The sequence below is a fragment of the Coregonus lavaretus genome (assembly GCF_964263955.1).
Source record: "Coregonus lavaretus genome assembly, chromosome: 2".
NCBI lineage: Eukaryota > Metazoa > Chordata > Actinopteri > Salmoniformes > Salmonidae > Coregonus > Coregonus lavaretus.
In genome coordinates this window covers 22,403,307-22,431,243 of record NC_139989.1, presented here as the reverse complement: position 1 = coordinate 22,431,243, position 27,937 = coordinate 22,403,307, and the positions used below count along the sequence as shown (strand labels likewise).

At 42.6% G+C, this 27,937-nt stretch overlaps 1 protein-coding gene across 1 annotated transcript; it reads right to left on the bottom strand.

Moving 5' to 3' along the window:
* Nucleotides 1–90: 90 nt before the first annotated feature.
* cUnh18orf63 (chromosome Un C18orf63 homolog) lies at nucleotides 91–27,937 on the bottom strand. The gene is made up of 13 exons (XM_084179197.1): nucleotides 27,772–27,937; nucleotides 27,380–27,458; nucleotides 25,634–25,690; nucleotides 25,151–25,262; nucleotides 20,825–20,866; nucleotides 16,007–16,083; nucleotides 15,426–15,535; nucleotides 14,402–14,498; nucleotides 8,708–8,793; nucleotides 7,485–7,671; nucleotides 4,330–5,013; nucleotides 3,466–3,549; nucleotides 91–1,283 (listed from the first exon to the last, which is right to left on the bottom strand). The coding sequence occupies exons 1-13, from the start codon at nucleotides 27,903–27,905 to the stop codon at nucleotides 1,161–1,163; spliced, it is 1,872 nt and encodes a 623-aa protein (XP_084035323.1). The 5' UTR covers nucleotides 27,906–27,937; the 3' UTR covers nucleotides 91–1,160.

Genomic DNA, 27,937 nt, shown 5'->3' with positions numbered 1-27,937 from the left:
GAAGTTCATCATAATTTATATAATCTGTAGCCTACACAACATATCATTGCATAACTCCAAATTCACTTTGATATGATGGTTATTATATCAATACTTGTGCATAAAGGCGTTTCCACCGCCATTTCTCGCATAATTAATTATACTGACACAAAAAATATCCCACCTTGCCTAGCGTATTTTGGTTAGTCGAGATTTGGAAAGTTTACCGACAAATTTGCTGTTTTCATCAGGCTTGTCGTTAATTTTTTTATCCGACATGTACTTTACTTGCATAAAAAGATGGATGGAAACCTGGTTAGTGAGAGAGGCATTGAAGAGAATTTGTAAATTGACTGGCTGGCTCAGTAAACATAGCACACTTCAATCAATGCAGTCAGAGGTAGACCTGGGTTCAAATTCTATTTCAAATAATTTCAAACAATTAATCTGTGCTTGATTGAGCTTGCCTGTTGCAGTGGAACTAATAGAAAAGTCCCAAAAGTGCAAACCCCCCCCACCTGGCACTCCATGTAGGTTAAAGCAAATGCTCCCCCCCAAAAAAAGTTTTTGAAGATTTTCGAATAGTATTGGAACCCAGGTCTGGGAATAGAACATTCACTCTGCAGAAAGCAGAAAGCGCAAGGGGGGCATATTCATTTTAAATGGGGAATCCTTTCTATTTAATATTAAAAACAACATCTTTGTTTTATTATGGCAATAATGTGTATGCACAATTTCAAAGGATCTGAATAATGAATAAGCACTACTCTGAAAATGAAAACCCCACTAACAGACATTTGCTTTTATATTTTCTGAAATAAAGCTCAGACATACTACAGAAAATGACATCTTGAACAAGAAAAGCAAGATGAATGCGGATTAATAAAAATCACTAATATATAAAACAAAACTATATAAATAAGAGATATAATACTGTTTTAATGTTAAACAAATACATTCAATAAATATATTACATAAAATTATCAGTTCTTACCTCAAACTAACTCCATAACAAGAACACCATACAAGTACAGTACATATAATTCAAGAATGATAACACAGAGACCTGATAGCAATACAAAGCTCACTATCAATGACCCTTAAAACCAGCTCATTCTCTGTGATGTTGCAGATTGTGAAATGACCCTCTCTGTGTCTGTCTGGAAGGTGACACTCACTACTCAAGATTCACTCAGGCAACGCATGACCTTTGACACCAGCTCCTCTTTCTTGTCCTTGGACCGTACCACCACTCTGCGGCTCTTCAGCCAGGCCTGCAGGGTCGCTACATTGATCTTCGACAGCTGAATAAATAGCAAACAAGACAAGTTCAATCATAAAGCCAATCAATCAATCAATCAAATGTATTTCATAAAGCCCTTCTTACTTCCTACTTATCCTACTGTAGGTCGAGAAAGAATCTGAGGTGGTAGAGCATTTCCTCACAGGTATACTGTAATCTTTGTATAATGTCATCTTTCTGACGCTTACAACGATCACCGACAACGATGAGACAGCCTATAGGGAGGAGGTCAGAGACTTGGCCGTGTGGTGCCAGGACAACAACCTCTCCCTCAACGTGACCAAGACAAAGGAGATGATTGTGGACTACAGGAAAAAAAAGAGGACTGAGCACGCCCCAATTCTCATCGACGGGGCTGTAGTGGAACAGGTTGAGAGCTTCAAGTTCCTTGGTGTCCACATCACCAACGAACTATCATGGTCCAAACACACCAAGACAGTCGTGAAGAGGGCACGACAAAGCCTATTCCCCCTCAGGAGACTGAAAAGATTTGGCATGTGTCCTCAGATCCTCAAAAAATTATACTGCTGCACCATCGAGAGCATCCTGACTGGTTGCATCACCGCCTGGTATGGCAACTGCTTGGCCTCCGACCGCCAGGCACTACAGAGGGTAGTGCGTACGGCCCAGTACATCACTGGGGCCAAGCTTCCTGCCATCCAGGACCTCTATACCAGGCGGTGTCAGAGGAAGGCCCTCAAAATTGTCAAAGACTCCAGCCACCCTAGTCATAGACTGTTCTCTCTGCTACCGCCTGGCAAGTGGTACCGGAGTGCCAAGTCTAGGTCCAAAAGACTTCTCAACAGCTTCTACCCCCAAGCCATAAGACTCCTGAACAGCTAATCATGGCTACCCGGACTATTTGCACTGCCCCCCCACCCCATCCTTTTTACGCTGCTGCTACTCTGTTAATTATTTATGCATAGTCACTTTAACTCTACCCACATGTACATATTACCTCAACTACCTCAACTAGCCGGTGCCCCCGCACATGACTCTGCAACGGTACCCCCCTGTATATATAGCCTACCTACTGTTACTTTATTTTACTTCCGCTCTTTTTTTTCTCAACACTTTTTTTGTTGTTGTTTTATTTTTACTTTTTTTGTTAAAAATAAATGCACTGTTGGTTAAGGGCTGTAAGTAAGCGTTTCACTGTAATGTCTGCACCTGTTGTATTCGGCGCATGTGACCAATAAAATTTGATTTGATTTGATTTGACTTTGCTTACTTTAGTTTCTGAATTATAGCTCTCAAATTGGACCGATAAGGAAATTTGTATTTTTTGAAAATCCTTCAGCTTAGTTTACAATTCGCAGTTTGAGAGTGATGTCATCAGACACAGTAGTTAGAAACTTTCACCTTCTGAGGGGGGAGCACATCAAACATCATTTCTTATGTGAATCCTCCAAACATTATGTGTTGAGCTCCTTAGTTTTGTTCATTCTTTATTGTACAGGAAAATGTACTTTATGTTGATTGTGTGTAGATGTTGGCAAATTTCCTGGCTCCATTGGGTGTTTGTTTACAGAGAAACGTATAAATGAACTAAAAGCTCAAATCAACTCGGACTTCCATAGTTTACCTTACCTGTGTCATTTATTCAAATAAAACCAAAACCAATGCAGCTACAAAAGATAAATAACTGCAGTTGAAATAATTAACTATGCAGACACTGTAAGTAATTTCAAAGAGTAACATCCCTATAGATTACATCTGGCCCTCCCTAAAGTATATTAGGTCAGGTCACTATGTCCATTCAGTGCCCATGTGTGTCCCAGTCCGAAAACGAATCAGTCAAAATGGCAGCAATCATTCTAACAAACTTTCCCCGGCTCCCTCGTAAAAATGATCAACCGAGTCATAACTTTCGTTAAAATAGTATCTGTAAAAAATAGTATCTGGCTCGGGAACAAGACACTAGATGGATCTCATTTAGTAAAAGCTTGTAATGGAATTAAATTAGGGGTGTAGTGGGAAAATCTATTTGGTTTATGGATCTTGCTAAACACTTACCCTGAAGTATCGTCCCCTAATCAACCTGCTTTGGTGGGATGTTTTGCCTCCCTCAAACCATTTGTCGAATTTATCACCTCTCTCAACATGCAGAACATTTGCAAAATACATCATTTTCACTTTAAATCAAAGCTATGGTAAAGGTAAAAGTATAGTAAAGGACATACCTGGTTACTTCTCGCGTGTTTCTCCACGTCCACATCCTGCACTGCAGACTTTGGCTTCTTTGGTTTTGACTCAAACCAGTCCCCCTGAGAGGTGAGAACCCATTACTTTAATTACAATACAATGTATCTTTATATATATAAAAAAAATAATATTCAAATTCTCTGCAAATACACACATAAAACATATTTGACTACTGTCTAGTCTTTCAAACATACAGTAAAGGGACAAATCCTCACCTGAGAAAAGTATTGACTTCACGCAAACAATCAAGCACTGATGTCAATGGGAGATATGCCCTTAAAGTTAAATTAGGCGAGCTAATCTCAATTCCTAAGATTGAAATCACATCATAGCCCTTTCCTGCATTCAAATAACCTAGTGGCCTCATGGGTGGAATGTTATTCATATTTTTAATTATTTCAAAATTAATAAACATTATTTAAAAAAAACTGCCGAAAATACAGTGTTTCTATGTGAAACAGTTTTTCTCTGTTTGTCTGTTGCCAGTTCGTTTTGTTTCGTCAAGCCTACCAGCAGTTTTCCCCTTGCGCCTGTCTTTTTCAAGTTCCTGTTTTCTATTTTTCTGGTTTTGACCATTCTGTCTGACCTGACCTGAGCCTGCCTGCCGTTCTGTACCTTGTCACACCACCCTGGATTATTGAGCTCTGCCTGCCCTGACCCTGAGACTGCCTGCCGTTCTGTACCTTTTGGACTCTGTTCTGGATTACTGACCTCTGCCCTTGACCTGTTGTTTGCCTGCCCCGTTTTTGTAATAAACTTTTGTTACTTCGGCACTGTCTGCATCTGGGTCTTCTCCTGAAACGTGATAATTACATCTAGCGGCGTGTTTGGTGGTGACTCACCCCTCTGTTGCCTAGCGGGCCAGATGGAAGAGGATGAGGGGGACCCACGGCGATCTCGTCCCTCACCCTGAAAGCGCTCTCACTGGCGTGCACCTGGGAGGAATGTGGGGAAACCCCTTCAGGCCGCGGACGGGGGGTAAAGTGAGGCCGGTGGGCTTCCTGTGTCCAATTGGAAGAGGTAGACGAGGAAAACAAAGAGGGGGGAACAGACCAGAAGGAAAAGGAGGAGGAGAAGGCTGGGCAGGGCCTCTTCTGTCCCGACACAGGTGTCTGCCGTTGCTCCTCGGCTCTCCTCTGCTGCTTCTCAGCCAGAAGCTGGGTGACATTGACATGGCGCGGGAGGGCCTTGTTCTTGAAGATGGGTACCATCTTGGGTCCAGTCGGTAGTGCCTGGCTGGGTTGAGGGTGTGTGGTAGGTTGGGGAGGGGCAGCACTGGGATAGAGAGAGGAGGAGGGCAAGCCTCTCCCTGGGGTATAACTCTGAGGGGGAGTGGGATGGACCCCCTGGGTTCTTCCAGTGCTGAGATAGCTACTGCTGCTACTCTGTCCCACTGGCTGGCTGAGAGACTGGGCGCCTGGTGCCCCCCCAAATGAGGGCTTGATGGGGCAGGGAGCATGGAGTTGGCTCAGCACGGGCCTGCTAGCTGACTTGGTCGTCAAGTTCACTGGTTTGCCACTAGCCACCTGTGACCACAAAGGAATACACAGTGCAGTGATGTTGGAACATGGAAACATATACAGTTCTGGGCATTAAAAAGTTAAACTGTACTGCAGCTTAGTAAAAAACATTTGCTTCAAAGTGGATGTAACTGCACCGTCATTACATGTTGTATTGTTAAATGATTGCTAATTAACTTGGCATTTGGCGCCATGTTTGTCACATTAATGATGTACCTTGCTGTAGCAGGGCATTTTGAAAAAATATGATGTAATGCCCAGAGTTGCACCAGCTTTGTATACTATAAATGTATGAAATGAATGACTCCATAGAAATGAATGACTCCATAATACCTAAAAACCATATATCACATTACCTAAAATCAAGGTACCCAGTTATTACTATTGTAAAACGGATGATTACCGTGAGTTCAAGTCCTACTTCTTCATTAACTTCTTAATTAAACACTGTAAATGCCCACTTGGCACACACTGGTTGAATCAACATTGTTTCCACGTTTTTCAATGAAATTACATTGAATCAACATGGAATAGATGTTGAATTGACGTCTGTGGCCAGTGGGTAGGGTGTTTCAACAAGCACCCACATCATTTGTCAAACTTTAATAACAGAGTCGTGTTCCAGGTCCAGCACAAATAAAACTCTATTCACTTTGACAGCGAGTGCTTCCACCACCACCATCTGTGGGCCATAACAAACCAGGGTCGTATTCACTAGGAACCAAACAGACGCAAAACGGATTGAAACAGGGAGGGACTAACCTGAAGTTGTCCAATATGAATCGTTCGTTTTCATGGCTGTTTTCCATTGCAAAACGTTTTGCTACGGTGTGTGCTAATGAATATGACTCAGGGAGGAGGTTATGACCTAGCTGCTAGTAGAATGCTTCGCCATTGTTTCAACTTGGAAATTCAAGGATTTTCTCTGCCTTGTATTATTCACCCAGATTGTACTAATCTCTTTCTGCTCATTTCTCACATCCTATTGGGAGGACCCAGACATTTATCACCACAGGTCCTTTCTGACAGGATGGGATGAGAAAACTGTCAAACATTAATTTGGATCTTGAGAAATCTTATTTTGTGATGATATATTCTACAGATAAAACTAAAGTGGGAAATATCAACCTATTATTAAAGTAAAATCTTTATCACGAACAGTGTCTCTTTTGTAAAACTTCTAAAAGTTAGAAATCTTGCATGTGTAATTTGAAATACAAGCGAAATATGAGATGCATCAAGTCACAATATAGTACCAGTATGTGCGTCTATGTGTGGAAAATGACATACGTTGTACCAATGACAGTCTGGAGTCCTGTACCTATGCATGTGTCTGTGCGTGGGTTGACTCATAACCCACGGATACCGCAGGCCAGGCGGGTTTAGGGTAATTAAATATTGTGTGGATAAAGGGCGGGTTGAATAAAGAGAAAACAATACCTTAAAAAATTCATAAATGTATCATTCTTGTGCAATTTATATCTATAGCAGGGATGGGCAACTGGCGGCCCCCTTTTGTCAGGGTCTCAACTTACTGTTGAGAGTTAAAATAATAGAATACACGGTGCAATTTCTAAATTTGGTTGTGCATCAGCAGACACTCAATTAGCCCATATCAGCTAAACATTTTTAGAGTGGTAAGTTAGTCTAGCGGCCAGCTATCTAAACTTGTAGTAAGCATGGTCAAACGACTGGGATGGGGCCGATTGATCATCAGTTATCACATAGTCTTCATATTAACTCTTACGAAATTAATCATTTCTTGCATTAAAATGAAAACCTACACCAAATGTAGGCAACATTTTGACTCGGGAACAGGAGTGGAGAAATATGATTTCTTTCTTTCAGTATCTTGAGAGAATGCTAATGCTCAGTTAGATACCATCTGTAGAGGTGCTATATTTATCAGCATCATAAAAGCTGATAGTATTTCAACCACATAAAATATGCATCCAAGCCGAACTGAAATCTTATCAGAAACATGTTGGGTTGTTTTCACAGCTTTCTATTTCCTTACAACAGATCAAATTGCTGAAATTTTGGGGGGGAGTTACTGCATTTTCTCCCGGTCCCTAAAGGTCTTTGCTCCATGAAAGAAGACGACAGAGAAAACTTTACCGATGTCAACTAGATTGAAGCATTCATTCTATCGATTTATGACATTATTCTGGTGAGCAAGGGTTTATTTAGTCTTCTAGGGCAACATATAATGAAAGAAGAGAAGCTGCATGGATCTAATTATAGACAAGTTGACTAACAAATAGCCTACCAAAATGTCCTGCACCCCCTGTCAAAAAATCTTTCCGCCATCTTTGACTGTAGCCTATAGAGCATTTTCTATATTTGCGGGTTAGGGTTGGGTGCGGGCCTCAGATTTTCACTTTATCACATATAGTCGGGCGGTTGTGGATTATTAGCAATTGTGGGCATGTGCGGGTGAACAGCTGACCCGTGCACCACTAGTGTGAACCCTGTACCTGTGCTGAGGCAATGCTGAGCAGGCTGGTGGTGTGGTAGCAGGGCTTGCTGGTCATGCGGGCTGGGAAGCCACAGACAGCCTGCAGGCTCTCCCTAAGGTGGGATAGGAAGGAGCTGAGCGCTCCCTGGAGGTCCACCCTGGGACAGCGCTGCACCGGCTCAGTCCGGATACAGCTCAGAGGGTATCTTAGCACACTAGGTAAAGGTCCAATGCATCTGTTTTTATCTCAGTATCAAATCATTTCTGGGTAACAATTAAGTACCGTACTGTGAATGCTTTCAATTAAAATGGTCAAAAATAAACAAAAACTGCTTCTTAGAAAATAGCAGTTTCTCAAGCAAGATTTTTGCTAGGACTGTCTGGGAGTAGTCTGAGTAGGGTGGGAAAACTAAAAATGAGCTGTTATTGGCAGAGAGGTTTGGAACTCTCTTTCCTATTGGTCTATTGGTCTATTAACCGTTGACTGGTGATGTCACCAGGCAGGCCAAAACTCCATCCCACCTAAACAGGCTGAAATTTCATGCAGCCTTTTCAAACAGCTCTTACACTAAAAGTGCATTATCAACATTTTCACAATTTCACAGTATTATTCCAACCTCATAGTGTGGAAGTATATATAAAACACAGGAAAATCTCGTTTTTGACTGCACTGGGCCTTTAAAGAAATGGAACAACTTCACTGTCTGGATTGAACTCACTTTAAATGAGTCATCTGGGATTGGTACATCCATTTGTTTTACTTCTAAATTAATGATGTATAGCCATTGAAGAATATAACTTATAAATGCCTCACAAGCTTAGTTAAACTGTTGTACCCTATCAGAAGCCAAAATATAAGCTTGTTTTACTCCATTATTTGTAACAATGTAATTGCCCCTTTAAGATTACTTGAAATGTTTGCAAAATTTGAATGAATTTAAACAGTGGACACTGACTTGAAGAACACCATATGTGAACCATTTTACACTGTGTTTGTTTTGTTATTTTCTCTCCCGATTTCAATTACTGTTTCATTTTACAGCCTATCAAGGGACAAATGCGGGTTACAAGCAGTTACACATTACAAGAAAACAATAACTGTGGCCTATCGCAATAATAGTTGCATGAGTAGACATAAACGTGACAGTTTTGAGTCAGTGTAACAACATAACAGTCAACAGGTGGGCCAAAGGCAGATGCCTCAGATGGTCCCCAATCCATACCACAGGCTTAAAAGGATACGTGAACAGCCTTTCTCCGACCAGTTTGAAGTATACACTGCAATAAATCACTTCTTCCTCATCAATTTGGGGGAGTCGGTAGCCATACTGAAAAATAAGAAAAAACAAGGAAAGAAGAAGTAGTAAGGACAAATGTGTGTGAGTGTGTATTTTTGTGTGTGTAAGCTAGCAGTGTCAAACAGAGGGGATCAGTAGAAGAGACAGCAAGGGAGATGATTTGTTTGTGACCTGGATGTTAAGCACTCCCCCAGATGTGACAACAGACCAACACCAACACTAACGTGTCGAGCATTATTATCAGCCAGCTGTCCCGTACATATGGTCTATCCACTCTCCACTGAGAGCTCTTATTCAAGGCTGAGATACAATAGTCATACAGCCCTATAATATACTCAATGAATAACACATGTTGGGGAGAGGGCTTTGGCAATGCATGTTTATCATTGGGCATTTTAGGAGCAACAGGACCTTAATTAACAACATGATGGTGTTGACAGTCATACAAAAGTTATACTTAAATCCGAACTGGTTCTCTAGCAAATTAGTAAGATTGTCTCACCCAATGTTCAAGAATGGCCTTTTTCCCTTTATTCAGATTACAACCTCTCACTTTCAGTTATTTGAAAAGGAAATCATCTCCCAAATATCACTATTTCTAAAACAAGCCATAGAAAGTTGGTTGCAATTTCAATTTAATCCTCCAGAAACGACAAAACAAATAATGCAACAAATATTGTGGTTAAACTCAAATATACTAATTGACAAAAAAACTTTTTTTTTTGACAAAATGTTTAAAAAAAGGTATAATCTTCGTAAATGATATCATCGGTAGGACTGGTGGAGTTATGTCGCACATGCAGCTAACCAAAACATATGATAATGTCTGCTCTACCCAAAATTACAACCAAATAATTGCAGCCTTACCGCAAAAATGGAAGAGGAAAGTGGAAGGGTGAGAAAGTAAGGAACTTGTTTGTCGGCCTTGCATTAAAGAACATAATTGGATAAGGAAAACTGTGATAAATAAAAAAGTATATCAGTTTCATTTAAGGACCAAAGGATTGACAGCCGTCCCATATAGATTGCAAAATAGTTGGGAAGAGATTTTTAACGTACCGATCCCATGGCATAGTGTTTATGAACTGATACGCAAAACGACACCGGATTCAAAACTTAGAATCTTTCAATTTAAATTATTATATAAAATTCTTGCTACCAATGGAATGTTATTTATATGGGGGATACAATCTTCCCAGCTCTGCAGATTTTGCTGCGAAGAGACAGAATCATTAGATCATTTGTTTTGGTACTGTCCATTTGTAGCTTGTTTTTGGACACAGGTCCAGGAATGGCTAAAGGATTGCAATATTTAGCTGGAGCTAACCTTGCAGATAGCATTACTGGGTGATCTGAAAAGTCATAGTCAATCGATCAATTGTCACACCCTGGCTCTGGGGACTCTATATGTTGAGCCAGGGTGTGTATATTCTATGTGTTGTATTTCTGTGTTGGCCAGAGTGGTTCCCAATCAGAGGCAACGAGTGTCAGCTGTTGCTGGTTGTCTCTGATTGGGAGCCATATTTATAGAGGCTGATTTCCCACAATAGTTGTGGGATCTTGTTCCAGTTGGTTTGTTCCTTTTGGTCTGTACCGTAGGACTGCACGTATCGTTTGTTGTTTCGGTTATTGTTTGTTTTATCACTAACGATAAATAAACATGTTCGTTCATCACGCTGCGCCTTGGTCTACTCCGTCTAACGATCGTGACAGAAGATCCCACCATACCAGGACCAAGCAGCGTGTCCAGGAGCAGGCGGCCTGGACATGGGTGGAAGCGCCGGGAAAGGAGCTGGAAAGGTTGGCGATGGCCCAGGTGGGCAAATCGTGGTCCTGGGAGGACATGCTCGGGGGCAAGGGGCCATGGGCTAAGATTAAGGCCCTGGCGAGAGAGGAGCAACGGCGTCAACAGTGTCGTTGTCGGACGGACGAGAGGCAACCCCAGACATTTTTTAGGGGGGGGCACACGGCATGGGCGACTGGGCAGCAGGAGGCTGCCACAGGGCGAGATGGGAGACGAGGAGAGAAGGCCACCGGGTTACGGGAGCCATTGGTGAGAGGAGGGAAGGAAGTTGTAGAGGCACGGCGAGAGGTACTGCGGTGTATTGCCAGTCCGGTCCGGCCCGTTCCTGATCCCCGTTTAAGGCCAGTGGTGTGTGTTCCCAGTACGGTCCGGCCTGTTCCTGTTCCTCGCACCAAGCCTACGGTGTGCGTCGCCAGCCCGGCCCGGCCTGTTCCTGCTCCTCGCACTAAGCCTACGGTGTGCGTCGCCAGCCCGGCCCGGCCTGTTCCTGCTCCTCGCACCAAGCCTACGGTGTGCGTCGCCAGCCCGGCCCGGCCTGTTCCTGCTCCTCGCAACAAGCCTACGGTGTGCGTCGCCAGCCCGGCCCGGCCTGTTCCTGCCCTTCGCACCAAGCCTACGGTGTGCGTCGCCAGCCCGGTCCGGCCTGTTCCTGCTCCTCGCAGCAAGCCTACGGTGTGCGTCGCCAGCCCGGCCCGGCCTGTTCCTGCCACTCACACCAAGCCTACGGTGTGCGTCGCCAGCCCGGTCCGGCCCGTTCCTTCTCCACGCACCAAGCCAGGGGTGCGCATCGTCAGCCCGGTCCGGCCCGTTCCTGCTCCACGCACCAAGCCAGGGGTGCGAGTCGTCAGCCCGGTCCGGCCCGTTCCTGCTCCACGCACCAAGCCAGGGGTGCGCATCGACAGCCCGGTCCGGCCCGTTCCTGCTCCACGCACCAAGCCAGGGGTGCGCATCGTCAGCCCGGTCCGGCCCGTTCCTGCTCCACGCACCAAGCCAGGGGTGCGCATCGTCAGCCCGGTCCGGCCCGTTGCTGCTCCACGCACCAAGCCAGGGGTGCGCATCGTCAGGCCGGTCCGGCCCGTTCCTGCTCCACGCACCAAGCCAGGGGTGCACGTCGTCAGTCCGGCACAAGCCGTGCATGGGTCACCGGTGCCTGGTCAGGTACCGGTCAGCTGCTCCACACCGGAGCTTAAGCAATCCGCTCCTACGATGTCCAGTCCAGCTCCAGCCAGCGGGACCGGATCAGGGGCGCTACGGGGGGATTATTGGAGGGTGGTGGGCGAGCCCGGAGCCGGAACCGCCTCCGAGGAGGAATGCCCACCCAGCCCTCCCCTGGTTTGTTTATGTTTAGGCGCGGTCGCAGTCCGCGCCTTTAGGGGGGGGTACTGTCACACCCTGGCTCTGGGGACTCTATATGTTGAGCCAGGGTGTGTATATTCTATGTGTTGTATTTCTGTGTTGGCCAGAGTGGTTCCCAATCAGAGGCAACGAGTGTCAGCTGTTGCTGGTTGTCTCTGATTGGGAGCCATATTTATAGAGGCTGATTTCCCACAATAGTTGTGGGATCTTGTTCCAGTTGGTTTGTTCCTTTTGGTCTGTACCGTAGGACTGCACGTATCGTTTGTTGTTTCGGTTATTGTTTGTATTATCACTAACGATAAATAAACATGTTCGTTCATCACGCTGCGCCTTGGTCTACTCCGTCTAACGATCGTGACAATAATAATACTTTTAGCAAAAATGTTTATTTTCAATTCACAATCTGTAGAAACAATGAGAATAGGAAGGTTCAGAACTTTTGTAAGACATCACAGTACAGTTGAAATATATATAAATAATAATAATAATATAAATAATAATAATATGCCATTTAGCAGACGCTTTTATTCAAAGCGACTTACAGTCATGCGTGCATACATTTTTGTGTATGGGTGGTCCCGGGGATCGAACCCACTACCTTGGCGTTACAAGCGCCGTGCTCTACCAGCTGAGCTACAGAGGACCATATATGGCAAATAGAAATCCTATATAGATGGTGTTAAAAAATAGATGGGAGGTGTTGAATGGAATTGAAGGATGGGACTAATAACAACTAACAACAAACAATAACAAGAAAACTAATAATGTAGGCACGCTGTGTCCATAATAAGTGTATGGGTTGTAGGTTGAGAGCTTTTGTGAAAGAGCACAGTTAGAAAGATATGGCATATAGAAGCAAACCGGATGGACATCATGAAAATGATCGGAGAGGTTGAGAGTAGAAGTTCAGGAGAAAAAACAAACAAAATATAATTATTGTAAAATTGACTGTGTCCATAAAATGTAGATAGTAAGTATAAGCTGGAAGTAGAGGCCTAAGCATTGTTGTTCACTAGTTTACTCCAAGTAGGGAAAGGGTGGCGTGGTTGGAAAGTAATAAAGGGGAATATATATATATATATATTTTTAAAGGATATGTATGTGTATGTATGTATGTATGTATGTATGTGTGTGTATATGTGTATGTATATGTGTATATATATATATATATATATATATATATGTATGTGTATATGTATGTGTATGTGTATGTATGTATATGTATGTATACATATATATATATATATATATATATATATATATATATATATATATATAAAACATGGGGGATTGGAAGTGATGCAGACAATTACATTGATGGAAGTTACAATCTATCTGCAATATTAAGCTGATCTACCCTCAAAAAAATTAAATATATATATATATATATATATATATATATATATATATATATATATATATATTTATTTTTTTAAACAACAACATGATGGTGGAGTAAACTGTTAGGCAGCGTGGGTGTGAAATCTGCTGGTTTGTTTCCAGCCAACGTTAGTGAGTCATACCGTTATTCTGACAGGCCAAGTCCACACACACTCACACGCATACAGGCACACTCAAGCACACACACTCCGCCAGGCCAAGTCCATGTTTAGTTGCTGACAGATGTTGACAGACCACCGTCAAGTTTGCAAATAGTCCGGGTAGCCATGATTAGCTGTTCAGGAGTCTTATGGCTTGAGTGTAGAAGCCTTTTGGACCTAGACTTGGCGCTCCGGTACCGCTTGCCGTGCGGTAGCAGGGAGAACAGTCTATGACTAGGGTGGCTGGAGTCTTTGATAATTTGTAGGGCCTTCCTCTGACACCGCCTGGTATAGAGGTCCTGGATGGCAGGAAGCTTGGCCCCAGTGATGTACTGGGCCGTACGCACTACCCTCTGTAGTGCCTTGCGGTCGGAGGCCGAGCAGTTGCTATACCAGGCGGTGATGCAACCAGTCAGGATGCTCTCGATTGTGCAGCTGTATAACTTTTTGAGGATCTGAGGACCCATGCCACATTTTCTCAGTCTCCTGAGGGGGAATAGGCTTTGTCGTGCCCTCTTCACGAATGTCTTGGTGTGTTTGGACCATGATAGTTTGTTGGTGATGTGGACACCAAAGAACTTGAAGCCTAGCCAATTAGGTGACCTATTAGTGAATAAGTCTGATTTTACAGTGACACATGGTTCACTACAGTCAGCTTGACCCAACCTGGAATCACAACCTTTAACTAGGGCACAGAGCTTTTCCTAGTCAGGTAACGTGGTCAGGAAAAACTCGTAGTTATGACTCGTAGAGATGTCTCTTTCATGGCAGCTTTATGCAGCCCTTATGAAGGGTAGTTAATGTGAAGTGTAACTTACCTAGCCTGGTCTCAGATCGGTTTGTGCTGTCTTGCCAACTCCTATAGCCATTGTCATGACAGTGACCATAGCAGTTGGCATGACAGCACAAACAGATGTGGGACCAGGCTGTAACCTACCAGACTGCTCCAGTGATTCTGGATGTCAGCGTAGCACTGGAAGGGGCTCTCGGCGGGCATCCGGTGACTGATGCTGACAATCTGACCCCTTTTCATGCTACACACAACACAGACGGAAGCTATATATCAAGTGTACCTATAGCATATCAGTGAAGACATACAATATTGACAGGTTGTACAGATGTCGGATCTTAATTTGGATCTTAATTTGTCAAATCTTAATTTGAGCCAGTTTGCTACAGCAGGAAAATTATCCTGCAGCAACAGGACATTTGAATTATTATGTGATTATAATTCATGGACATTTTTGTTGGTGTTGATACATTTATCGTAAGGGAAAATCAAGTCTGACATTTCAAAGTGGAAATTACAAACTTTAGAAGCCTTTTTAAACCTCAAATTAATATCCTAAACCTATACCTTCTATTTTATTCAGGTTTGGGCTCAATTCCATTTTAATTCAGTAAATTCAGGAGGTAAACTGAAATTGCTAAATGTATGTTCACTTCCTGAATTGACTGAATTGAAATGGAATTGAGCCCAACCCTGATTTTGATGTTCTTATGTTTTATGTTATTCTCTGTTCATACATAAGAATTCAAGTTCTCTGGCATATCAACAATTCAATCCAACCTGTCATCGCAATGTTCTTTTTCTCCATTTATTCCATTCCAGCCATTACAATGATCCTGTCCTCCTATAGCTCCTCCCACCATCCTCCACTGGTTTACAGTGTCTTTTTTTTCAAATTCCTGCCTGTGTGCACGTACGTGTGTACAAACCGCTGCCTGTGTGCTCGTAACACTTGTTATTATGAATACTGAAATAATCTGCATGGTGCTTGCAACGCTAGGGTTGTGGGTTCGATTCCCACAGGGGACCAGTATGAAAAAAGTATGAAAATGTATGCACTCTACTGTAAGTCGCTGTGGATAAAAGCGTCGACCAAAATGTGATGACGTGACTGCTGTGAAATTGCTGAGTCTACCTTTAAAAGGAAAATAAAACATGTCAAAGTGCTGACCTTGGCAGAATGTAACACCAGTTGCTGGACATTGAGAAGGTCTGGATAACAGCATCTGGCTGGCTATGGAAGTTCCTCAGGACCATGGGAGGGATGTCAAAGTCCGCCAACTAAAAGTCAACCATAAAATCCTTAAAAAATACATGTTACTGAGTACAACTAGAGATAACTAATGAGAATTTAAATAGAAGGCTCTGAGAACAAATGATTATAATGACAACCTGATGAATGGTTAAGGTAAAAATACTTGATGAAGGTGTGTAGTTTGTTATTGTCTGTCTGGCAGTGTGATGCATGGTACAATACATTGTGTTGGGGGAGAATTGCCAGTGAATAGGCCCTTGTTAGGTTTGGTTCTTCTAACGTACTGTTTTAGCAGTGTTCTATGGAAGATCAGACAGTGAGACCACTGCTTTTATTTTTACAGCATTGTGTGTGTGTGTGTGTGTGTGTGTGTGTGTGTGTGTGTGTGTGTGTGTGTGTGTGTGTGTGTGTGTGTGTGTGTGTGCGTGCGTACGTGTGCGTGTGTGTGAGTGAGTGAGTGAGTACGTAGGGGTGTTTTGACTGGCTGCTGGGCTCACCCTGGTTGGAGGGAGTCGGACAGTGTTGGCCTCCACACTGACACACAGCTGGCTCTCATTGGCACTCAGCTCCATCACTGGCAATGGAAACATTGAACCTTGTCATTCTGTTGGATTAGAGGCTGGTAACACTTCATTTTAAAGTGGCCTAAATACCCCTAAAAAAAATTCTATATAATTCCGTCAAATACATCTGTACAGGGGTGAATACTAACATCTTTCTACTCAAGTTGATTTTTCACTTAGTCATGCCATGTCAATGTCAGGTGGAAGTTTATATGTACAGTACAGTCCTGTACAGTCCTCACCATATGTATTTGGACATTAAAGCTACAGCCCAGCAATTTGAATTTGAGATCAAATCAATTCAAATTGTATTTGTCACATGCGCCGAATACAACAGGTGTAGACCTTACCATGAAATGCTGACTTACAAGCCCTTAACCAACAATGCAGTTCAATAAATAAAGTTAAGAAAATATTTACTTAATAAACTAAAGTAAAAATAAAAATAAAAAGTAACACAATAAAATAACAATAACGAGGCTATATACAGGGGGTACCTGTACAGAGTCAATGTGCGGGGGTACAGGTTAGTCGAGGTAATTTGTACATGTAGGTAGGGGTAAAGTGACTATGCATAGATAATAAACAGCGAGTAGCAGCAGTGTAAAAACAAAAGGGGGGTGTCAATGTAAATAGTCCAGGTGGCCATTTGATTAATTGTTCAGCAGTCTTATGGCTTGGGGGTAGAAGCTGTTAAGGAGCCTTTTGGACCTAGGCTTGGCGCTCCGGTACTGCTTGCCGTGCGGTAGCAGAGAGAACAGTCTATGGCTTGGGTGACTGGAGTCTTTGACCATTTTCTGGGCCTTTCTCTGACACCGCCTAGTATATAGGTCCTGGATTGCAGGAAGTTTGGCCCCAGTGATGTACTGGGCCGTACGCACTACCCTCTGTAGCGCCTTACGGTCGGATGCCGAACAGTTGCCATACCAGGCGATGATGCAACCGGTCAGGATGCTCTCGATGGTGCAGCTGTATAACCTTTTGAGGATCTGGGGACCCGTGCTAAATCTTTTCAGTCTCCTGAGGGGGAAAAGGTGTTGTCGTGCCCTCTCCACCACTGTTTGGTGTGTTTGGACCATGATAGTTTGTTGGTGATGTGGACACAAAGGAACTTGATACTCTCGACCCGCTCCACTACAGTCGCGTCGATGTTAATGGGGGCCTGTTCGGCCCTCCTTTTCCTGTAGTCCACGATCAGCTCCTTTGTCTTGCTCACATTGAGGGAGAGGTTGTTATCCTGGCACCACACTGCCAGGTCTCTGACCTCCTCCCTATAGGCTGTCTCACTGTTGTCGGTGATCAGGCCTACCACTGTTGTGTCGTCAGCAAATGTAATGATGGTGTTGGAGTCGTACTTGGCCACGCAGTCGTGGGTGAACAGGGAGTACAGGAGGGGACTAAGCACGCACCCCTGAGGGGCCCCAGTGTTGAGGATCAGCGTGGCAGACGTGTTGTTGCCTACCCTTAACACCTGGGGGCGGCCCATCAGGAAGTGACAAGATAGTACAGAATGTCACCTTTTATTTAAGGGAAATTGTATTAAATATCTGTTTGACCATTTAGACATAAAAGTGCTTTATATATCTAGTCCCCCAAGTATTTGGACAAATTGACTTATAGTGTATTGAAGTAGTCTGAAATTAGTAGACTAAGTAGTCTTACTAAGTATATTGAACAAAAATATAAATGCAACATATAACAATTCAAAGATTTTACTGAATTACAGTTCATATAAGGAAATCAGTCAATTTAAATAAATAAATTAGGCCCTAATCTATGGATTTCACATGACTTGGTCACAGATACCTTAAAAAAAAGGTAGAGGTGTGGATCAGACACCCAGTCAGTATCTGGTGTGACCACCATTTGCCTCATGCAGCGCGACACATGTTGTCCCACTCCTCTTTAATGGCTGTGCGAAGTTGCTGGATATTGGCGGGAACTGGAACAAGCTGTCGTACACGTCAATCCAGAGCATCCCAAACATGCTCAATGGGTGACATGTCTGGTGAGTATGCAGGCCATGGAAGAACTGGGACATTTTCAACTTTGTTTCAGAACATTAAATTATCTGACAATAGCTCTGGTTGACATTCCTGCAGTCAGCATGCTAATTGCACGCGCCCTCAAAACTTGAGACATCTGTGGCATTGTCTTGTGTGTCAAAACTGCACATTTTAGAGTGGCCTTTTATTGTCCCCAGCACAAGGTGCACCTGTGTAATGATCATGCTGTTTAATCAGCTTCTTGATATGCCACACCTGTCAGGTCAATGGATTATCTTGGCAAAAGAGAAATGCTCACAAACAGGGATGTAAACAAATCTGTGCACAACATTTGAGAGAAATCATGAATAATGATGAGTATAAAAGTTACAGAGGCTACAACAACAGATGCTAACCACTCACAATGACCAAAAACTGGTGATACATGGTGAGGACTATTTAAATTGACTACAGTGGGGAGAACAAGTATTTGATACACTGCCGATTTTGCAGGTTTTCCAACTTACAAAGCATGTAGAGGTCTGTAATTTTTATCATAGGTACACTTCAACTGTGAGAGACGGAATCTAAAACAAAAATCCAGAAAATCACATTGTATGATTTTTAAGTAATTAATTTGCATTTTATTGCATGACATAAGTATTTGATACATCAGAAAAGCAAAACTTAATATTTGGTACAGAAACCTTTGTTTGCAATTACAGAGATCATACGTTTCCTGTAGGTCTTGACCAGGTTTGCACACACTGCAGCAGGGATTTTGGCCCACTCCTCCATACAGACCTTCTCCAGATCCTTCAGGTTTCGGGGCTGTCACTGGGCAATACGGACTTTCAGCTCCCTCCAAAGATGTTCTATTGGGTTCAGGTCTGGAGACTGGCTAGGCCACTCCAGGACCTTGAGATGCTTCTTACGGAGCCACTCCTTAGTTGCCCTGGCTGTGTGTTTTGGGTCGTTGTCATGCTGGAAGACCCAGCCATGACCCATCTTCAATGCTCTTACTGAGGGAAGGAGGTTGTTGGCCAAGATCTCGCGATACATGGCCCCATCCATCCTCCCCTCAATACGGTGCAGTCCTCTTGTCCCCTTTGCAGAAAAGCATCCCCAAAGAATGATGTTTCCACCTCCATGCTTCACGGTTGGGATGGTGTTCTTGGGGTTGTACTCATCATTCTTCTTCCTCCAAACACGGCGAGTGGAGTTTAGACCAAAAAGTTATATTTTTGTCTCATCAGACCACATGACCTTCTCCCATTCCTCCTCTGGATCATCCAGATGGTCATTGGCAAACTTCAGACGGGCCTGGACATGCGCTGGCTTGAGCAGGGGGACCTTGCGAGTGCTGCAGGATTTTAATCCATGACGGCGTAGTGTGTTACTAATGGTTTTCTTTGAGACTGTGGTCCCAGCTCTCTTCAGGTCATTGACCAGGTCCTGCCGTGTAGTTCTGGGCTGATCCCTCACCTTCCTCATGATCATTGATGCCCCACGAGGTGAGATCTTGCATGGAGCCCCTCGTCATCTTGAACTTCTTCCATTTTGTAATAATTGCGCCAACAGTTGTTGCCTTCTCACCAAGCTGCTTGCCTATTGTCCTGTAGCCCATCCCAGCCTTGTGCAGGTCTACAATTTTATCCCTGATGTCCTTGTTCGCTGCTCTGGCACCCCAATGGTGGAACAAGCTCCCTCACGACGCCAGGACAGCGGAGTCACTCACCACCTTCCGGAGACATTTGAAACCCCACCTCTTTAAGGAATACCTGGGATAGGATAAAGTAATCCTTCTACACCCCCCCCCCCCCAAAAAATAAATAAATAAATAAAAAAAAGAAAATTAAAAGAAAAAAAAAATATATATAGAAAAAAAAAAAAAAGAACAAAATAAATATTTAAAAAAAAGATTAGCACAAAATTAAAAATATTTATAAAAAAAAGAAGAAAATATTGTCAATTGGTTATCCCAATGGCTATAAGGTAAATGCACCAATTTGTAAGTCGCTCTGGATAAGAGCGTCTGCTAAATGACGTAAATGTAATGTAAATGTCCTTACACAGCTCTATGGTCTTGGCCATTGTGGAGATGTTGGAGTCTGTTTGATTGAGTGTGTGGACAGGTGTCTTTTATACAGGTAACGAGTTCAAACAAGTGCAGTTAATACAGGTAATGAGTGGAGAACAGGAGGGCTTCTTAAAGAAAAACTAACAGGTCTGTGAGAGCCGGAATTCTTACTGGTTGGTAGGTGATCAAATACTTATATCATGCAATAAAATGCAAATTAATTACTTAAAAATCATACAATGTGATTTTCTGGATTTTTGTTTTAGATTCCGTCTCTCACAGTTGAAGTGTACCTATTATAAAAATTACAGACCTCTACATGCTTTGTAAGTAGGAAAACCTGCAAAATCGGCAGTGTTTCAAATACTTGTTCTCCCCACTGTATGTCCTAAGATTTGTCATTTACTGAGCAATTAACAATAACTCAGAATTAAGCCTAATGCATTTGGTTATAGCAACTAGAATTGTTATTATAGCCTTTCCACTATAGGAAACCTTAAACCCAGAGCCATATATAGTATAGTGACCTCTATATCTCTATATATGGCTCTGCGTATACCACTGTGGTTCGAGAGCTAAAGGTTAAAGGTTGTGAGAAATAGCATAAATAGCTCAAATAATTTCTAAACCAATGTTGTAAAGGATACTGAAAGTGTAACAGGTGATCATTCACACTCAAACACCTACCAATGGCATTGAGCTTCCCCGAATCAGCCAGAAAATCCCTCCCTAGAAAGTGAACAAGATCAACAGACATGGTTAAGTCATCAAACATAGAGTAGTGTTGTTGCAGTACAATATAGTTGGATTAGTACTAGTCATCTATTGATCAGTGTGTGTCTCTCTCTCTGTGTGTGTGTTCGTGTGTGTGTGCGCGTGCGTGTGAGACGTGTGTGTCTCTCTCTCTGTGTGTGTGTGTATGTGCGCGCATGCATACGTGTGTGTGTACGTGTGTGTCATTCTGGCAGCCATGAAGGACTAGATAAAAAAGAATACAGTTGGCAAGGAAGGTCACGTTTAGCACGGAACGAACTCCAAGTCGAAGGACAGTCTGTCCTTTGCCCGGTCTGCTATCATAAGACCTGGACACGCTCATGTAAAACATAAAGGATTTGGAGGACATCAGATACATTTTCTCTCCTCTTGGCCAGGCTCTTGAGATGGTGTTATAAAAAAATCAACTTAATTTATTTATAGATTATGGGGGCTGGGGGGCTTGTGAGAGATGCAACGGCAGTAATGATGCAGCATTAACGATAACATTACTGTAGTTGTCTAAGCAGCACTGTTCTCATAGTCGTAATCTAAATAAGTGCCAGACAGGCTGTTCATGGATCCCATCCATCTACTCATTCAAGGGTTTTTCTTTATTTTTACTATTTTCTACATTGTAGAATAATAGTGAAGACATCAAAACTATGAAATAACACATATGGAATCATGTTGTAACCAAAAAAGCGTTAAACAAATCAAAATATATTTTATATTTGAGATTCTTCAAATAGCCACCCTTTGCCTTGATGACAGCTTTGCACACTCTTGGCATTCTCTCAAACAGCTTCATGAGGTAATCACCTGGAATGCATTTCAATTAACAGGTGTGCCTTCTTAAAAGTTCATTTGTGGAAATTATTTCCCTCTTAATGCGTTTGAGCCAATCAGTTGTGTTGTGACAAGGTAGTGGGGGGTATACAGAAGATAGCCCTATTTGGTTAAAGACCAAGTCCATATTATGTCAAGAACAGCTCAAATAAGCAAAGAGAAACGACAGTCCATCATTACTTTAAGACATGAAGGTCAGTCAATACGGAACATTTCAAGAACTTTGAAAGTTTCTTCAAGTGCAGTTGCAAAAACCATCAAGCGCTATGATGAAACTGGCTCTCATGAGGACCGCCATAGGAAAGGAAGACCCAGAATTACCTCTGCTGCAGAGGATAAGTTCATTAGAGTTACCAGCCTCAGAAATTGCAGCCCAAATATATGCTTCACAGAGTTCAAGTAACAGACACATATCAATATCAACTGTTCAGAGGGGACTGTGTGAATCAGGCCTTCATGGTCGAATTGCTGCAAAGAAACCACTACTAAAGGACACCAATAAGAAGAAGTGACCTGCTTGGGCCAAGAAACACGACCAATGGACGTTAGACTAGTGGAAATTTGTCCTTTGGTCTGGAGTCCAAATTTGAGATTTTTGGTTCCAACCGCCGTGTCTTTGTGAGACGCAGTGTGGGTGAACGGATGATCTCCGCATGTGTATTTCCCACCGTAAAGCATGGAGGAGGAGGTGTTATGGTGTGGGGGTGCTTTGCTGGTGACACTGTCTGTGATTTATTTCGAATTCAAGGCACACTTAACCAGCATGGCTACCACAGCATTCTGCAGCGATACACCATCCCATCTGGTTTGGGCTTAGTGGGACTATCATTTGTTTTTCAACAGGACAATGACCCAACACACCTCCAGGCTGTATAAGGGCTATTTTACCAAGAAGAGTGACGGAGTACTGCATCAGATGACCTGGCCTCCACAATCCCCCGACCTCAACCCAACTGAGATGGTTTGAGATGAGTCGGACGGCAGAGTGAAGGAAAAGCAGCCAACAAGTGCTTAGCATATGTGGGAACTCCTTCAAGAATGTTGGAAAAGCATTCCCGGTGAAGCTGGTTGAGAGAATGCCAAGAGTGTGCAAAGCTGTCATTAAGGCAAAGGGTGGCTATTTGAAGAATCTCAAATATAAAATATATTTTGATTTGTTTAACGCTTTTTTGGTTACTACAGTGAGGAAAAAAAAGTATTTGATCCCCTGCTGATTTTGTACGTTTGCCCATTGACAAAGACATGATCAGTCTATAATTTTAATGGTAGGTTTATTTGAACAGTGAGAGACAGAATAACAACAACAACATTCAGAAAAACGCATGTCAAAAATGTTATAAATGTATTTGCATTTTAATGAGGGAAATAAGTATTTGACCCCTCTGCAAAACATGACTTAGTACTTGGTGGCAAAACCCTTGTTGGCAACCACAGAGGTCAGACGTTTCTTGTAGTTGGCCACCAGGTTTGCACACATCTCAGCAGATCTTCTCCAAGTCATTAAGGTTTCGAGGCTGACGTTTGGCAACTCGAACCTTCAGCACCCTCCACAGATGTTCTATGGGATTAAGGTCTGGAGACTGGCTAGGCCACTCCAGGACCTTAATTTGCCTCTTCTTGAGCCACTCCTTTGTTGCCTTGGCCGTGTGTTTTGGGTCATTGTCATGCTGGAATACCCATCCACGACCCATTTTCAATGCCCTGGCTGAGGGAAGGAGGTTCTCACCAAAGATTTGACGGTACATGGCCCCGTCCATCGTCCCTTTGATCCGGTGAAGTTGTCCTGTCCCCTTAGCAGAAAAACATCCCCAAAGCATAATGTTTCCACCTCCATGTTTGACGGTGGGGATGGTGTTCTTGGGGTCATAGGCAGCATTCCTCCTCCTCCAAACACGGCGAGTTGAGTTGATGCCAAAGAGCTCCATTTTGGTCTCATCTGACCACAACACTTTCACCCAGTTATCCTCTGAATCATTCAGATGTTCATTGGCAAACTTCAGACGGGCCTGTATATGTGCTTTCTTGAGCAGGGGGACCTTGCGGGCGCTGCAAGATTTCAGTCCTTCACGGCGTAGTGTGTTACCAATTGTTTTCTTGGTGACTATGGTCCCAGCTGCCTTGAGATCATTGATAAGATCCTCCCGTGTAGTTCTGGGCTGATTCCTCACCGTTCTCATGATCATTGCAACTCCACGAGGTGAGATCTTGCATGGAGCCCCAGGCCGTGGGAGATTGACAGTTCTTTTGTGTTTTGTCCATTTGCAAAATAATCGCACCAACTGTTGTCACCTTCTCACCAAGCTGCTTGACGATGGTCTTGTAGCCCATTCCAGCCTTGTGTAGGTCTACAATCTTGTCCCTGACATCCTCTTTGGTCTTGGCCATGGTGGAGAGTTTGGAATCTGATTGATTGATTGCTTCTGTGGACAGGTGTCCTTTATACAGGTAACAAGCTGAGATTAGGAGCACTCCCTTTAAGAGTGTGCTCCTAATCTCAGCTCGTTACCTGTATAAAAGACACCTGGGAGCCAGAAATCTTTCTGATTGAGAGGGGGTCAAATACTTATTTCCCTCATTGACATGCGTTTCTCCGGATTTTTTAGTTGTTATTCTGTCTCTCACTGTTCAAATAAACCTACCATTAAAATTATAGACTGATAATTTATTTGTCAGTGGGCAAACGTACAAAATCAGCAGGGGATCAAATACTTTTTTCCCTCACTGTACATGATTCCATATGTGTTATTTCATTGTTTTGATGTATTCACTATTATTCTACAATAATAGTAACAATTAAGAAAAACCCTTGAATGAGTAGGTGTGTCCAAACTTTTGAGTGGTACTGTATGTGTGCGTGTGTGTGTGAATCAAATACTCAATGTCATATAAAATAGGCCCAAGGTGAAGGTAATGGAGGGTGGCGTAACATATTTGCAGAGTCACTGCGATTATAGATATGCCTTCTCAACAGGACTGCGATTAAACAGTGACCTTTGCAACCGTCTAGCGAAATCACTTCCAACTAGAAACAGAATTCCAGGAAAGACAGGGAAAGGGCCCCTGTTCGGAAATAATTCAATGTTATCAGGCCCAAGAGAATGGGACCTGTAACAGTCTATTAACTATCCGCTTTTCTTACTTTGTAAATGACAAACGCTTTAATTTGATGATGAGCCATAAAAAGGGCAATGGAAAATACCATGGATTAGGGAAATTCCGGCAGCCATGATGGATGAGTTCAAAACAATACAATTTAGAAAGAAGGCCTCATCGATCTCCTCTCCTAGATAAAACAGACAGGTGGTAGGCTAACTACTGTATATCATAATAACTAGCCAATAACAATATTACTAACATAAAACAGTGCCATTATATTAATTCCATATTCCTATATACAGTACTAGTACAAACCAGCAATAAGGAACTGTCCGACTTTGTTCCAGTTTGGAGCCAGCCTGCTGGTCAAGGAGTAGGACAGACAGGTCTGCAGAATACCAGGGAGAACCCTCTGAGGAGAGCCCATCTGCCCAAACACAACACAGAGAAACTACATGTAACTTAACTGACTAGACATCATCCACCTGTCTATGATACTGCATTCTATATCAGTGATTCTCAACCAGGGGACCAATTACTGAAGTGAGCATTTAAGGGGTCACAGGAAAAGCCGGGCAAGACCTCACAAGTAGAAAATAACAGCAGTAAGAACAAAATATCTCACATTTCATGAAAAACAACTGTTTGACATACAATTATATTTAAAACGTGGATGTGGATAATGAATGTAAAACTAACATACTCATAAAACATTTATCTGAATTGGTTTCTAAACTTGGTCAAAATTGCAGAAGTAATGAGTGAGAGTGAATGACAACTAGGCCAGCCCAAGCTTACCTGCAGACTGTGTCGTTGTACATAAGCTTGTACTATTCCTCTCTTAAAAAAGGGAATCTGTTAGGGGGAAAAGTTTGAATTCAATAATATGAAACAAACAATTATTTGGTCAAACAAGGGATCATTGAGTCTTCTGCTGACACACTCGGTTAAAGGGAAGATTGTTAAACAACTGCAACACAGTCAATGATTCACCAGAACTGTGTGTGGAGCACTAGTGAAAGCAAATGGAGTGCTGGAGCAGATGCACAATGTAGATTACATGTTTACATGCAGGGGTTAATCATGCAGATTTTCCAGTTAGGAAGTTATTGGTGTTTCACAAATAGAAAACCATTCATTGTTTTTGTTTGAAATTAAGATTAAAATATGGAGAACCTGTTGTTTCTATGTTTTTGTAAAGCAGCTCAAACCATTATACGCAGCTTAAAATGATACTACATTTGGACAATTATAATATTGTTTTAGTTTTTCTATTATTTTGGCTACAATCCAGAAGGGGTGAAAAAAATGACAGTGTTTGGATTGCAGACCAACCATTTTGGGTTGCATGCAACATGCCTCTGCAGGAGACGTGCAGGCACGCAGACACATAAGTTACACTCACTCACACATCACACGCACACACATTTCTCATTTTCTCACGCACTATTAACCTCTTTACATCATCCATTTAAACCAGAGACAGTATTTCAGTGGATGAATTAATAAATGAAAGAGTACCCGTTTATGTCGCATTATGCTACCCATTCCATATAAGATTATTAAACACTACAATTTAATTGAGTTACAATGATAGATTAGAGAGAGAAGCCAATTGTGTAATCGTGCAATGTGAAACGGGGTAAATCCCTCCTCAAAATCCATAGAAAATCCAGGGTTGTGTTCATTAGGGCATGCAACGGAAACTGCCTTCAAACTTTTTGCAACTGAAATCGACAATGAGCGTTTGTTATTTGACAAGTCCAGGAAGTCCTTTCCCGTTTCAGTCCATTGGCTTCCATTTGGTGCCTAATGAACACAACCCATATATCTCCCTCTAAGAAAAACAAACAATTTCCTATGATTGGAGAGTCGTGACAAAGCCTCCCTTGCGTGCACACCTTGTTGGTGTCATGTTACATGGCATGTGAAGGTGGTGTTTTACTCACTGTGCTCTTACATAACCTCCAACAATTGGTAAACAAGCCAGATCAAAGGCTCCAATGACCTGATTTAGTGCAGTCATTGGTAATCATACTAATGAAAGTGTATGAGACAAAGTATACAGGGGAACTACTGACAATACTGAGTAAAATACATTTCACACAATTCATAAATGCATGATTTTCAACTGATTGTTTCAAAAAGTGTATCATCATCTTACTAAAATATTTGCAGGAGAAAAAGTATTGTGTTGGCTTGTTGCCACAAGTACATTTTGCCAAACGTTAACCAGAAGTAAAATTTTGTGTAATTTGGTCAGCTGCCTGATTAACTTCTGTGTTCAAACGTGTTAGAAATTGAGTGTTCCGGCAAAGTCTTCACCCTCGCAAATGGAAACTCACAGCCAAAGCACCACCTTCACCCAATCCTGATATGTCCAAATAACCAGACATGAAAACCTAAAAACCGGAACTAATGTTGCTCGGATATCACACATCCCATTCAGTCCTGGCAGATTCACTCGGTCTACACGCAGAATTTGCCCACGGGAGATTAGTATGTTTCATGGACTATTAAATACGGACTTGAGTGCAGACTTACCGCCATCACCACTGTGATCTCCGAGAAGCACCCCAATACCGGAGAGGCAATGATGTCTGCATACAATAACAACAGCTCCCTGAAAGTGAATATAGGAAAGTTAATTCAATTGGTCTGCTTATTAACCTGAGAACAGCAACAATGCACTTTAATAAAAATGTAAAAAGTCGATTTTAAACTAGAGAAGAACTGTGCAACCTTTTTGCACCTCAAAGGTTTTCATAATTCATTCAAAAACAACCTGAGTTTCTTACAGAAAGATAAATACATTACCATTGGGTTAAGAAGAGATTGGGCATTTTGAACTTTGCCTCCTTTAATTCATCAATCAAAAAATAAGAACCTGTATTTATTCAAGCAACCTCCAAGCAAACTCTGAGCAGCTGTCTCACCTGCATGTTTTCACCTGCTTGTTTCTCACTTCTCCGTCATCAGACTGCAAGGACAGGGTGACACAGCACAGCTTCCTCAGGTCAGGGAGAATTAGAAAGAACAGGGACTGCTCTCCACCTCCAGCTCCACTCATCCTGCTGAAAGACAGAAATAGAATTGAAAGGG